Source organism: Gekko japonicus, unplaced genomic scaffold (genome assembly GCF_001447785.1).
Source record: "Gekko japonicus isolate JY-2015 unplaced genomic scaffold, Gekko_japonicus_V1.1 scaffold963, whole genome shotgun sequence".
Taxonomy (NCBI): domain Eukaryota; kingdom Metazoa; phylum Chordata; class Lepidosauria; order Squamata; family Gekkonidae; genus Gekko; species Gekko japonicus.
The window spans coordinates 187,816-200,597 of NW_015172583.1; the positions used below are offsets into that span (position 1 = coordinate 187,816).

At 50.5% G+C, this 12,782-nt stretch overlaps 1 protein-coding gene across 1 annotated transcript in view; it reads right to left on the reverse strand.

Moving 5' to 3' along the window:
* Positions 1-2,632: 2,632 nt before the first annotated feature.
* The window catches only part of ITGA5 (integrin subunit alpha 5), a 190,739-nt gene continuing 180,589 nt past the window's right edge, over positions 2,633-12,782 (reverse strand). Inside the window, exons 24-30 of the mRNA XM_015421472.1 lie at positions 11,049-11,154; positions 9,654-9,806; positions 8,096-8,197; positions 5,622-5,735; positions 5,149-5,250; positions 4,423-4,545; positions 2,633-2,731 (exon numbers count right to left, since the gene is read on the reverse strand). Coding sequence (XP_015276958.1) covers positions 2,648-2,731; positions 4,423-4,545; positions 5,149-5,250; positions 5,622-5,735; positions 8,096-8,197; positions 9,654-9,806; positions 11,049-11,154 — 784 coding nt within the window. The 3' untranslated portion in view covers positions 2,633-2,647. The remainder of the gene's footprint in view (positions 2,732-4,422; positions 4,546-5,148; positions 5,251-5,621; positions 5,736-8,095; positions 8,198-9,653; positions 9,807-11,048; positions 11,155-12,782) is intronic.

The following is a 12,782-nucleotide window of genomic DNA, read 5'->3' on the forward strand; positions in this document are numbered from 1 at the left end:
CCTAGGAAAAGTACAGTCTTTCTCCGCAGTGGGGACCAAAGCAGCTCACATCATTCTCCTTTCCCCCTTTTGATCTGCACAACAACCCTGTGAGGTAGGTTAGGTTGAAAGTCTGTGACTGGCTCGAAATCACCCAGTTTCCACAGCAAGAACCTGGTTCTGGCAGACCCTGCTCTGAAGCGCTAACTGCTATGCCACACTGGCTGCAGTATGACCTGGTCTCACAACTGAACTCCAGACAACACATCTCTCTCCCCCAGGAGAAAATAACTGCTTTGGAGGGTGGACTCTATGGCATTCTATTCCCCTCCCAAAACTCTGGCTTTCGTAGGCTCCACTACAAAATCTCCAGAAATTTCCCAACCTGGAGCTGGCAACCCTAGTCAGGACTGGCCCCAATGAGTTCCTCACAAAGGCCAAAGTAGGCCTGGAAAGGGCCTCCCCCCCGCTTTCTTACTGACAGAACCAAGCTTGGTTGCCAGGCAACAACCCCAAAGCAAAGTGAGCCACAAAGCAGGAGAAGAGGAGAATGGTTTGACAGCTGCTGGCCCACCTCAGTAGCCAGCCATGGAGGAGCCAAGCAGTAGAAGCATCTTCATCAAGAGAGACAGCCGTTTTGGCAGTTTATTCTGACAGGGAAGAGTGGCCAAGCTGACAGTGGGCGAAGGAGAGGAGCGGACCCAGCATCCAGTCAATGGGACGCGAGTACTCTTGAGTGGCGGTTGACGGGCCAATGGCTGATGGAGCACACAGCACAGCCAATGGGAGAGCTGGAAAGTGCCAATATACTAGGGGTTTTATATATATATATCTGATGGCCAATATTGTAATATCCCTATATAGATCTATAGTGCAGCCTCATTTGGAATACTGTGTACAGTTTTGGTCACTGTCTCTCAAAAATGACATTGCAGAGCTGGAAAAAGTGCAGAAGATTAGAGGGTTGGATGACCTTCCTTATGAGGAAAGGCCGAAGAGTCTGGGACCTTTCAGCTTAGAAAAGAGATGACTAAGGGGGGAAATGATAGTGGTTTATAAAATTATTCATTGAATGGAGAGAGCTGACAAAGAGAAATTTTTCCCCCTCTCTCAAAATACTAGAACTCGAGGGCATCCCAATGAAGCTGATGGGCAGTAGGTTCAGGATGGACAAAAGGAAATAATACTTTACACTGAGAGTGATTGAAAGGTGGAATTCGCTGCCCGAATATGTAGTGATGTCCACAGGAATAAACAGCTTTAAAGGGGGATTAGATAGATTCATGGAGGAGGATAGGCTTATCAGTGGCTACCAGCCGTGGTGACTGAAGGGAACCTCCACATTCAGAGGCACTAATCCCCTGAATCCCAGAAGCAGGAGGCAACATCAGGGGAAGGACTCGGCCTCTGTGCCCTGTTGCTGGCCCTCCAGAGGAACTGGTTGGCCGCTGCGTGAGACAAGATGCTGGACTAGAGGGACTACTGGTCTAATCCAACAGGGCTCTTCTTGTGTTCTTATGATTAAATTTTAGCCAGTGAAAAATATCGGGGGGGGGGGGGGGAGCGCGCGAGCAGAGGTGAGAGAGAGAGAGAGAGAGAGAGAGAGAGAGAGAGAGAGAGTGTTGAAAACCCCCGGGCTCCCCATAATGCCTCCTTGAATTCTGACAGCCCTCTGACCCTCCCCTTATCCTTGCAGCAAACGTGCATAGCTGCTGCTCTTCTCACAATAAAAGACAGCATGGAAAATGTGGAAGCTTTTATTGCACATGGACATCTTAAATTAAAAACAGCAACCCTCGTCTCCGCCACTAGGAGGCGGCAGCAGCTTCCTCATTTTTTTTGTTTTGTTTTGTTTTTTTTATAATTAAAGTGGCATCTGAAAAATAAACTCTCTAGCGGTTTCCGGAGATCAGTGCGAAGACCGTCGGCAAGTCCGGGCCGACACCGGGCGATGGCTTGGCTTCCTTCAACGTGGCCAATCTTTGGCATTTGGGGAGCGTTTGGCCTCCCTGGCTTCAGTCTCTGTCCCACGTCGACCCCCGCGGGAACCAGGCTGGGGGGAGGGGGAGACAGGAAGGGGAGCCTAAGATCCTCCATCCCGGTCCGCGGAGGAGAAAGAGCTGGACTTGGGAGGTGATTGTGCTTTTTCTTCTTCTTCTTCTTCCTTTGGCTGAGCTGTGGCATTTCGGAGGGGTCCGGCAGCGCGGGCATCGTCCAGACGAGCACCCTCGTGACCCCACAGGCGGGCGGAACAGACAGCTTCGACATAGGGGGCCTGAGATCAGGCCAGCACCGGCCGCTCCGGCGGCTTCAAGTATTCCCTTTGGCTGGGAACGGGACACCCACTGCAACGCCCAGCCAGGGCACCGTGTGTTTGTTTGTAGGATCCGAGCCCCAGGGAACTGGGGGAGGAGGGGCGGCATCAAGACTCTGAAGGCTGGTCCGGCAGCCCCTTTTCACCGAGGGGTGGAGGAGGGGCGCATCGTGCTGGGCTCTGTTGCAGTCCACAGGGCCCGGCGCCGGCGGCACCGCATCGTCTTTGCCCCACTGGTGTGGGCACCGCTCCCCTCCCCAGCGCTCACCGCGGGCCATCCTGGTGCCTCGTTGCCGGGTAGCAGCGGCGACACACATGCACAGCACACACATGCGGAGGGTGACGCCGGGTCTGCTAGGCCTCCGAAGCTGCCTGTGGCTTCAGCTGAGCCTTCTCCATCGCCGTGCCGTAAGGAAGAGAGCGCTTGAAAAACCCCAGCTGGGAAGAAAACAGAGATCAGGGATCAGGGTTTATGCACATTACAGAGGCGGCTACAAGCACAGACAGCTTCAAGAGGGGATTGGGGCAGTGGTGCTCTGTATTCTTGGTGCCTGGGGGCCCCCCACTGTGGAAGGGCTTCTGCAGTTCTGGCCCCGCTGGTGGACCTCCTGATGGCACCTGGGTTTTGGCCACTGTGTGACACAGAATATACTGGAATGGATGGGCCACTGTGGCACAGTGTGGCTTCTCACAAAAGGCAGGGATCCCCATTGCACGGAAGACCCTTTTTCTTCCAACAAGGCAGCACAACAGACATTAACAGCAAAGATTTGGGGAGGGTGGCCATATTGGTCCGCAGTAGAACAGCTAGTTTTGAGCCCAGTAGCACCTTAGAGAGCAACGAGATTTCCGGGAGCTCTGACTCTCCAACGCCCACACCCAGAAAAGATTGTTGGTCTCCCAGGTGCAACTGGACTCAAATCTAGCTGTTCTGGCAAATACTGTCCGCTGTAATCGGAAGCACAGGACAGAGGCACCTCTGTGGATCCGTCTTGCCACTCTTAGCAACCCACAAAACTCAAACACTGCATGTTTTGCTCTCAGGTCCATGCTGCATGCCGGAGGTACTGGCTACCCGGCTGTCAGATTGTCCCCGGGGGGGGGGGGAGAGAAATTCTCCATCACAGAAACCCCTTCATTCAGAAGCAATCAGGTAAATGGGGCATGTTCGGGACTTGGTTACAACTGGTAGTCAAATGGAAACGTTCCGCTAGACAAAACTGTTTGAAGAGGGCTTGCTCATAAAAAGGAACAAGAGTGTTTGTCTTCATGTGATGGATGCAAGCTGCCTCCCAGGAGCCTTCTTCCCACTTAAGGGGCTCTTCTGCCGGAGGAAAGCTTCAAACATTGCTCAGCGGAGTGACAGGGTGGAGGAGGATCCACCCCAGTGTCTGTAAAATTGTGACAGTTTTAACAGGGTAGACCCATGGCCACCAGCGCTATCTTCGATACCCGAAGCCACAGAAAGGAAGCTGGAGAACAACTAGCCTGGGTGCTGGTAGGCAGACACTACCCCAGAAATAATGTGGCCCTAGCTAGGTGAATGTGGTTAGAATTACTATGTAAACCGCCCAGAGACCCTTTGGGGTTAGGGCGGTATATAAGCCGAAGGTATAAATAAATAAATACTTTCTACCACTGTTTAAATGAGGGGTCCCCAACCTTTCTGAGCCCCTGGAATTCTGGCACCACATACCGGGCACAGCCACAAAATGGCTGCCAGAAAATGGCTGCTTGTAGGAGGCACAGCCAACCGTGCAATAAACGCAGCAGTTGACCTTCAGTTACATAGTAAAGACCCTTGTGCTGTGTTGGCAGCTGCTGCCAAAGCAACCTTTTCAAAAATCGGCACAGGCAGTAGCCAATCAGAAGCTAGCTGGGCAAAAGCCCCACCTGGCCCTGCCCACTTTCTACAAGCGTCTGGCAGGCACCAGCAAAGTTGTCAGCAGGCATGGTGACGCCCATGGTTGAAATAGAGAAAGAAGATGGGGAGTCTCAGCACAGTCCAGCACAGTCTGCGACAGTCTTGCTGCCACATACAACGCAGGTAACCCTGACACATGTCTGGACCTGCAGAGATCTAGCACCGCCCCTCCCGTCACCCTGGGCCTCCCTCCCAGCCACCGTACCTTGTATAGTACATAGATGAGCAAAGCCAGTAGCAGCAGTCCAATCAGAATGGCTAAGATGATGATCCAGAGAGGAACCCCCTGGCTGGTCTCTGCTTTGGCCCAGTAAAGCGACGTCGACACCTATTTGCAGAAAGGAAGAAAAGATTAACGTTATGACACAATCACCCGTGGAGCCAAAAGCCAGGCGTCATTGCAGATATCGCAGTGGGACCATATTTATTTATTATATTTATTATATTTATACCCCGCCCATCCTGCGAGCAGGCTCAGGGAGGCTAACAAAGCGGTACCATGTACCTGATTGGCGTACCATATGGACCTCCTGTCTAAGCTTATCATTTTGAGGCTGGCCCACCCAGAGGCGGGTGAAGCCAAATGAAACCCCCACGTTCAGAAGTAGCATATCTCTGTTTTTTGAATGGCTGCTTCCATCACGCCCTGTTTCTCAGAGGTATCTGGACAGCCTCTATCGGAAGACCAGTGCTGAAGCCCAGTCACTGGGAAGTTCAAGGGTCTTTGGGGGAATGGTGGGGGGAGGAGACAGCTGTGAATTCCCTGTATTGGGCAGGGGGTTGGACTAGATGACCCTTGGGGGCACCTTCCAGAGCTATGTTTCTATGAATTGGACAGACATCGGTCTGATCCGGCAGAGTAATTCTTATGGACTGGCACACCTTTCACCTTTATAGATTAAAAAATAATCAACCAACGGATAATACAGACCTTGACGGGGGCGGAGGGGAGCTCTTGAGGCTGGATCTTGTAGGGCACCCTTTGCACGTGATAGGTGGCCTCACACTGTACGGCCTGAGGATAGCTCTCTCGCTGCAAGAGTGCAGATGGAAGCAGAAAGGGAATGAGAGCAGGCAATAGGGCAACACACTTGATGTGTGTGTGTGGATCTCTTCTGCGAGGTGACCCTCTCCCGCTGGAAAAAGCCACCCTGGGATTCTTTCTTTAATGCCATCTGAACCCGCAGCTCAAGATCGGAGAAGTGAGATGTCAGCTCAGGGGGGGGGAGGATGGTTCTGGACAGGCGCGGCAGCTGCAAGGAGTCTCATGGTGACACGGATGCTGCCAGTAGGTGCCCAGAAATCTCTCGTAAACCCACGGCTGTTGATGCCCGGGACTGAAATTCACCCCCAAAGCTGAAAAGCAGGGGCTGGAAACCGCCAGTTAGGGAGCATGGCTCTTACCTGATGGAAGTTCTTGGCCCAGATGCGGAAGCAGAGGTGCAAAGTGGCCCTCTCCTGCCTCTGCAGCGCCCCCATGTGGCAGCGCAGCTGGAAACAGTCATCCCCTTTGCATTTCTGCAAGGCAACAAAAGACTGCTGAGGAGGAGACAGACAGACTCCGGGACAGGAGACAAACCCCCGTCACCCTAACCACTGGCTGCCCCCAGAGACACAAGGTAGGAGCTGGGCCCAGTCAATGATCTGATCCAGCAGGTCCCTGTGACTAGGATCTCGTGTCACCTCCAGCTCCCACTGGATAGCATTGACACTATATTGTGGCTGGGACAGAAAAGTAAAATTTGATTTGGGGGCACCATCGAAGATGGTGCAATACTTTGCATTTTGAAAGCGCCCTATAAACGATGAATAATGTGTAGTCGATCGGCTGCTAGATTCAACTGAATTTTGTAAGCTGAGCCTTCATCTGATTTTTGAATTGTACGCAACAAACCCTTGAGGAAAAAATTAATTGACCCGCCTGCTGTTCCTATAACTTAATGATCTAACAGGGAAAAGGAAAGTCACAATTGATATCTGCTGATGGTTGACAGACACTATTGAACTTCTCCTCCTCCTCCTCCTCTTCCGACAGTGGGCACCAGAGTCTTTAGAATATTTCTGAAACTTCCCCTTTTAGTAAAGAAAATGCTTTTTCATCACTGGCCAGAGTCCGCACCAATGTTCCCTCTAAGCTGTAGAGTCTTGTGTGCAAAACTTCTACTTTGTGAGCAACTGGCATTAAAGCTGTGAGCCAGCGATTTAGTTTGCTCTGGATGAATTAGTTTGCTCTGGAGCCGTCCTTCCTGAGCTAAGACAAAAATCTGTGAGCTGGAGGCTAAAAAACTGTGAGCTGGCTCACACTAACTCAGCTTAGAGGGAACACTGGTCCGCACTACCTCAGGTTGCTGCAGATGGGGCTGTCTTGGGACCTGATGATGTGTAACAAAGTTCTCAGGTCGTGTCCAGGAAAATGGCGTAGGGACACAGCTCAAGGATCCTCTTTCCCCGCCCCGTGATCCCCATCCTAGTTAAGCTGCCACACACATGGAAATTCAGTTCTCACTGAGGAACCTGCAGTGTACGACTGACCAAAAGTCCTCCTGACAGACCCCTTCATGACCCAAGGTCTTTGTAACACAGGGAGGCCCTCTGATTTCTGGTGTTGAGAGAAGAGATTGGGGCGGGGGTGGGCGGGCACAAAGTTCTCCAGCCCTACTCTCTAAGATCATTTTAGAGGAAGATTCTGGGGACTGAATTTAGGACCTATCACACGCAAAATGGGTGCTGTGAACAACGGACCCTTCTCCCTTTATGTAACTTTAATCCTGGAGTTCATCCCAAAAATTGAATAAGATTCCATCAAAAGTTGGCCTGCCTGGGGAAGAAAAAATTATAAGTATCGTTGGCCTACTACTGCCATGTGTTGGGAGAAAACCCCCCCCCCATCAATAACTATAGATGTTGCTCTGCCCTGGATGGCCAAAGGCTAACCTGATCTTGTCAGATCCTGGAAGCGAAGAATGGTCTGCCCTGGTTAGTACTTGGATGGGAGACCACCAGGGAAGTCCAGGGTTGCTACGCAGAGGCAGGCGACGGCAAACCTTCAGTACCCTCCCCAAACATCTCTTGCCTTGAAAACTCTACGGGTTGCTTGCCATAAGTCAGCTGCAATTTAATGGCACTCTCAACCACCAGTTATCGATGCCTGCACATGTCATCTGTTCTTGTGGCAGAGCGATTCATTTTTTGACATTCTTCAAGCAAAAAGCATAAGCTCGGCACAGTCCCCAAATGCCTGACCTTCAGCCTGAGGTTCAAAACCAGGAATTAAATCTGAAAATTTGGGGAGGGCCTGTGGCTCAGAGGCAGAGCATCTGCTTGGCAAGTAGAAGGTCCCAGGCTCAATCCCCAGCCTCTCCCGTGAAAAAAGATCCGGTGGTAGGTGCTGTGTGACATCTCCGCCTGGGACTCTAGAGAACCGCTCCTGAGTAGAGAATACGGACCTTGATGGATTGGTGGTCTGATTCAGTATAAGGCGGCTTCATGTGTGCGTGTGTTCAAAATTCAAGCCTTTAATGAATTAACACGTTTTGGGTTTTCTCCCCAATAGCTTGCAAAAATTTCAGTTCCTGCACATGCACGAGAGAGTATCTGTGGCCAGTAGCCGTTCCATGCTACCAAAGTAGGGAACCAACTGCAGAGCTGCTCTGCCACTGAAGTGCAGTCAGCCAATCACCATCACTCCTCACAGGGTCACTGTGAGGGTCACATGGGGTGAGAGAACTCTACACGTGAACCCTCCCCTCCCAAATGGATGGATGCACGGGAGGGCAGAACTTGAAGAGAGGAGATGCTGGAATCCTGCACAAAGGCCTGGGCAAAAAAAAACGTGGGAGGGAGGGTCCGTGAGAGAACAGATGAGGAACGGAGCTTACCAGGGTGAAACCGTTCCTTGCAGAGGTGCTGCTCCAGCTTGCGTCGTGCCTCTGGACGTAGTGCTGATCGTGGCCGGGAAAAGATGTCGGGAGTGGATCCAGCTATATATCCAAAATGGGGGAGGGAGAGACAGAGGTTTGCTCACAGCGCTTCTGCATCAAAAGCACCTGACGCCTTGAAGCCCTCCACGAAACCTTTAGTCCCCTCCCCAACTCCGCTAATCGACTTGCAGGGGAAAGTGACACGTAAAATTTTCACTTGGGCATTCTGCCTCTGACAAAGTGAGGTCTGATTCACACCAGCCAATGCTGATGCTGGAAGAAACTTGGTCCATCTTAAAGGGGCCACTTGATTTTGGTTTTACTACATACTGTCTGAAGGCAAACCGCTCCATGGTTAGCGGAGGACTGTTGAACCTGCATCTGCATCTGGTTTACTAAGTGCAGTTAAACAGCCAAGACTAGAGTCCGGTAGCACCTTAGAGACTCACAAGATGGAGGCGGGGGGGGGGGAGATGAGCTTCCGAGAGTCAAAGCTCCCGTCCCTCAGATCTGCTGTCCTACCACAGACCTTCACTCAAAGGGCAGGGCAAGAGCACCGAGCCTGATGTGGAAGTAAGCAGATGCTGATGGAATTTTGGAGGCTGCCCGTGTTCCGTTATTACTGTACTTTGTAGCCAGTGTAAACTGTTTATGCTTATAGAAGGATCATCAACTCTTGATGGAGAGGATTTTCGAAACGGCCCTTTATCGATAGCCTGTTGGGTCTGGATCCTTATTCATCATATTGCTTCATCACCCTAAAACACAGGGGATGAACTTCTTGTTGCACTAGGATACTATCTTGGAGAGTATTTCATAGCCAGTTTGGTGTAGTGGTTAAGTGTGCGGACTCTAATCCGGGAGAACCGGGTTTGATTCCCCACTCCTCCACTTGCACCTGCTGATGTGACCTTGGGTCAGTCACAAGCTCTGGCACAGCTGTCCTTGAAAAAGAGCAGTTTGTGTCAGAGCTCTCTCAGCCCCACCCACCTCACAGGGTGTCTGTTGTGGGGAGGGGAAGGGAAAGGAGTTTGTAAGCCGCTCTGAGACTCCGAGTGAAGGGCGGGGTATAAATCCAATCTCTTCTTCTTCTTATGGAAAGGTTGTTTCTACCATAGGATTTATTTGTATTTTCTATGATGTTGGAATGGACACGTTTGATGTTCAATTTGTTGGCATTTGTACGAGAACCTTCACTATTTCTTTATGATATTTATATTCAACACAATAAGATATACCTAAGATTTTTCATATATAAGTTTATTCAATATAACGTAGTGCTGTACACAGTGCAGCTTCCTTTTCTTTTTCTATTCTACTGCAGCCCAGCATGGTGGCTCCTCTGGATCTAACTGCAGTTAAGTCTTTCTTCTAAAGAAGCTCTTGCTCCTCTTCCTCTGCCCTTTGTATCCTGCACTAAACCACCCCTTGTTTGAATTCTAGCCCCCAAAGCCACATCTTTGCCCAGCCCTCTCCGGTTACTGCGCCCCCCCCCCAGAACCTTGTTCCCATTTACCTGGAGGTGGGATGGGTTGACGGGGTGGTTAGAGGAGCAATTGGCCAGGGCCAGATAGCGGGTGACATACTGCACATCTCGTCCGCTCGTCCGGATTGGGCAGCTGACATCCAAGATCCCTTCGCTGATGGCGCTTGGACCCATGTTCCCAAACTGCAGGGCAAAAAGGAAAAAAGGATCAACAGGAGAGCAGCGGCCACACCAAGAGGGCAGAAGCGATGCCCAGGAATAAAGAAAATGGTCTGAGAATGCCAGGCTAGCATGGAGGGCATGGAAAATCGGGCACAATGAAAGAATATAAGAAGAGCCTGACTGGAGCAGACCATGGGCCCATCCTGTTTCCATCTATCTCAGAGGCATCCAGGAAGCCCACAAACAGGGCATGCAGGGGAACTACTCTTCTCCACAATTTTTCCCCCAGCAACTAGAATTCAGGAGTACAGAGGTTTGGCGAGGTCAAGCAACCCTCCTGATGGCTGATTTTCCTCTATGGATGCTAACTGTCCCCCTGGGCTCACATAATGTTATGGATGCCTCCTGTTCCCCCCAGTTCACATAATGCTATGGCTGCTTCCTGTTCCTCTGGTTCACATGATGTTATGGATGCTTCTTGTCCCCCTGGTTCGCATTTTATAGATGCTTCCTGTCTTCCCTAGCTCACATAATGCTATGTATGCTTAATGTAGCCCTGGTTCACATAATGTTATGGATACTTCCTGTCCTCCCTAGTTCACATAATGCTTGGATGCTTCTCGTCCCCTTGGTTCACATTATGTTATGGATGCTTCCTGTCCCCCTGGTTCACATGTTATGGATGCTTCCTGTCTCCACTAGTTCACATAATGCTTGGATGCTTCTTGCCCCCCTGGTTCACATTATGTTATGGATGCTTCCTGTCTCCACTCGTTCGCATAATGCTTGGATGCTTCTTGTCTCCTTGGTTCACATACTGTTATGGATGCTTCCAGTCCCCCCCCCTCGTTCATGTAATCTTGCCTAACAGGTTTAGGAACACGTACTTGGGCTGAGGCCTTAAGTTTAGCCCCAGAGGTGGTTCCTCCCCTGTTGATCATTGGCACCACAAGGAAGTGGAAATACAGTGGAGACTGAACAATGGCTCTGCCTTTCTCCTAACTAGGGATGTGAGGAAGAGTAGCTGAGGACAAAAGGTCTACTGATGTCTTTTGGAGAGGCCAGAAAGGAAATCAGAGTACATGAGAGGAGAGCCAACATGAAAGACACTCTTCTTCATTGACAGAAAATGGCATTTGTAGGAGTGTGGCAAGGGGAAAGGCAGATGAGGAAGGGAAGGGTGGGCCTGAAGTTGGCCTCTAAAACTGAGACTCATATGAACTCCCCAGGCACTGCACCAGCACCTTCTTCCAAGCTACTCACCTCATAGACATGACACATGCCAGGACCCACGTCTTGTTCTCGTAGCACCGCTCGGCCTGGGACCCAGCCAGAGCCTGGAAGACCCAGGGTGTCTGGCTTGGATACTCTGTTGGAAGACAGACAGGGCATTTAGGTAGAAGTGGAAATTGACCTGAAGGACCATTTGCTCCCATATGAACCTACCCAACCACCCTAAGGCCACCTTCCAAGGCACTGATTCAGGTTCCCCCACCTTCTGAGAATAGTTGGATGGCACCCTGGAGCGGGCCTTCTTGATCATGTTACCAAAACGACGGAACTCTCTCCCCAGACAAAGTCATTTATCCCTTTCTGTCACTTTCTTCCACCAGTGGGTGAAGACTTTTCTGTTTTGTCTGGTGTTCCCTCACTGGATCCTCCCTTCTTGCCCTATGTTTTAATTACTTCTTTATGCCTTTCTCTCTCTTTTTTTTGTGAGTATTTGTGTGTGTGTGTGTGTGTGTGTGTGTGTGTATGCCTGGAAGTCATGACTGACTTCTAGTGACCCCTAGTTGGGCTTGGATGTTTCAGAGAGGGGGCTTACTATGGCCCGCCTCTGTGTCCCAGCCAGTGTTCCCTCTAAGCTGAGTTAGTGTGAGCTAGCTCACAGTTTTTTAGCCTCCAGCTCACAGATTTTTGTCTTAGCTCAGGAAGGACAGCTCCAGAGCAAACTAATTTATGCAGTAGCCCAATCGCTGGCTCACAGCTTTAATGCCAGTTGCTCACAAAGTAGAAGTTTTGCACACAAGACTCCACAGCTTAGAGGGAACATTGGACTCCCAGCCCCGTAAATTCTTGGAGGTCTCCCTTCCAAGGACTTGCCAGGGTTGGTCCTGCTTAGCTTCTGAGATCTGATGAGATCGGGCTTGCCTGGGCTATCCAGGTCAGGGCTGTTTTGTGTCTTTTTAATATGTATCCTGGTTTTGGTTTTCACTGTTTTTATTAATTATCCTTATGAAATTATTATAATGTTTTAACTGTTAGCTGCTGTGCTGGCCCTGAGTGGGTAGAAAGGCAGCATACCTATTTTGTCAGTAACAACAACAACAAATGAAACCTTTTCCTATTCAGTTAGAATGTGAACAGATTCAAATCCCATGAATTCCATTGGCGAGTCACCTTGGTCCCAAAATCTATTAGGCCAACTTACACAAGGCAGGTCCTGACCTGGATAGCCCAGGCTAGGCCAATCTCATCAGATTTCAGAAGCTATACAGGGTCCAGCCCCGGCTACTATTTGGATGGGAGACCATCAAGGAAGTCCAGAGTTACGACATGGAGGCAGGCAATGTCCTACCACCTCTGAATGTCTCTTGCCCCGAACAAGGAGTCAATATCAATTGGATGCGACTTGATGGCGCTATCCACTACCACCACACAAGGTGCATTCAAGCTCGGAGTAGTCACAAATTGCTCTGCCAGACAAAGTCGTCAATCAGTAGGGTCGCTAGGCTGAGCCTACCAAGCAGCAGGAGCGCTGGAGTCAGGGGCACGCCAGGAGGAATGTTGTGGGTGTGATGACCTCATTCTGAGGTAAAACCATAGAGTTTCTGGAGATTCTGAGAGCCGCCACCATCACTTCCATGACAACACCAAGTTATTTTCCTATTTTTTTCTCTACTGCGACTTGGAGCAGCGGCAGGCAATGGGAGCTCAGGGCAGGGGATCCCGATCAGTCACTGTCCAAGAAGCTGTTATCTTTTAAGATAAGCTAAA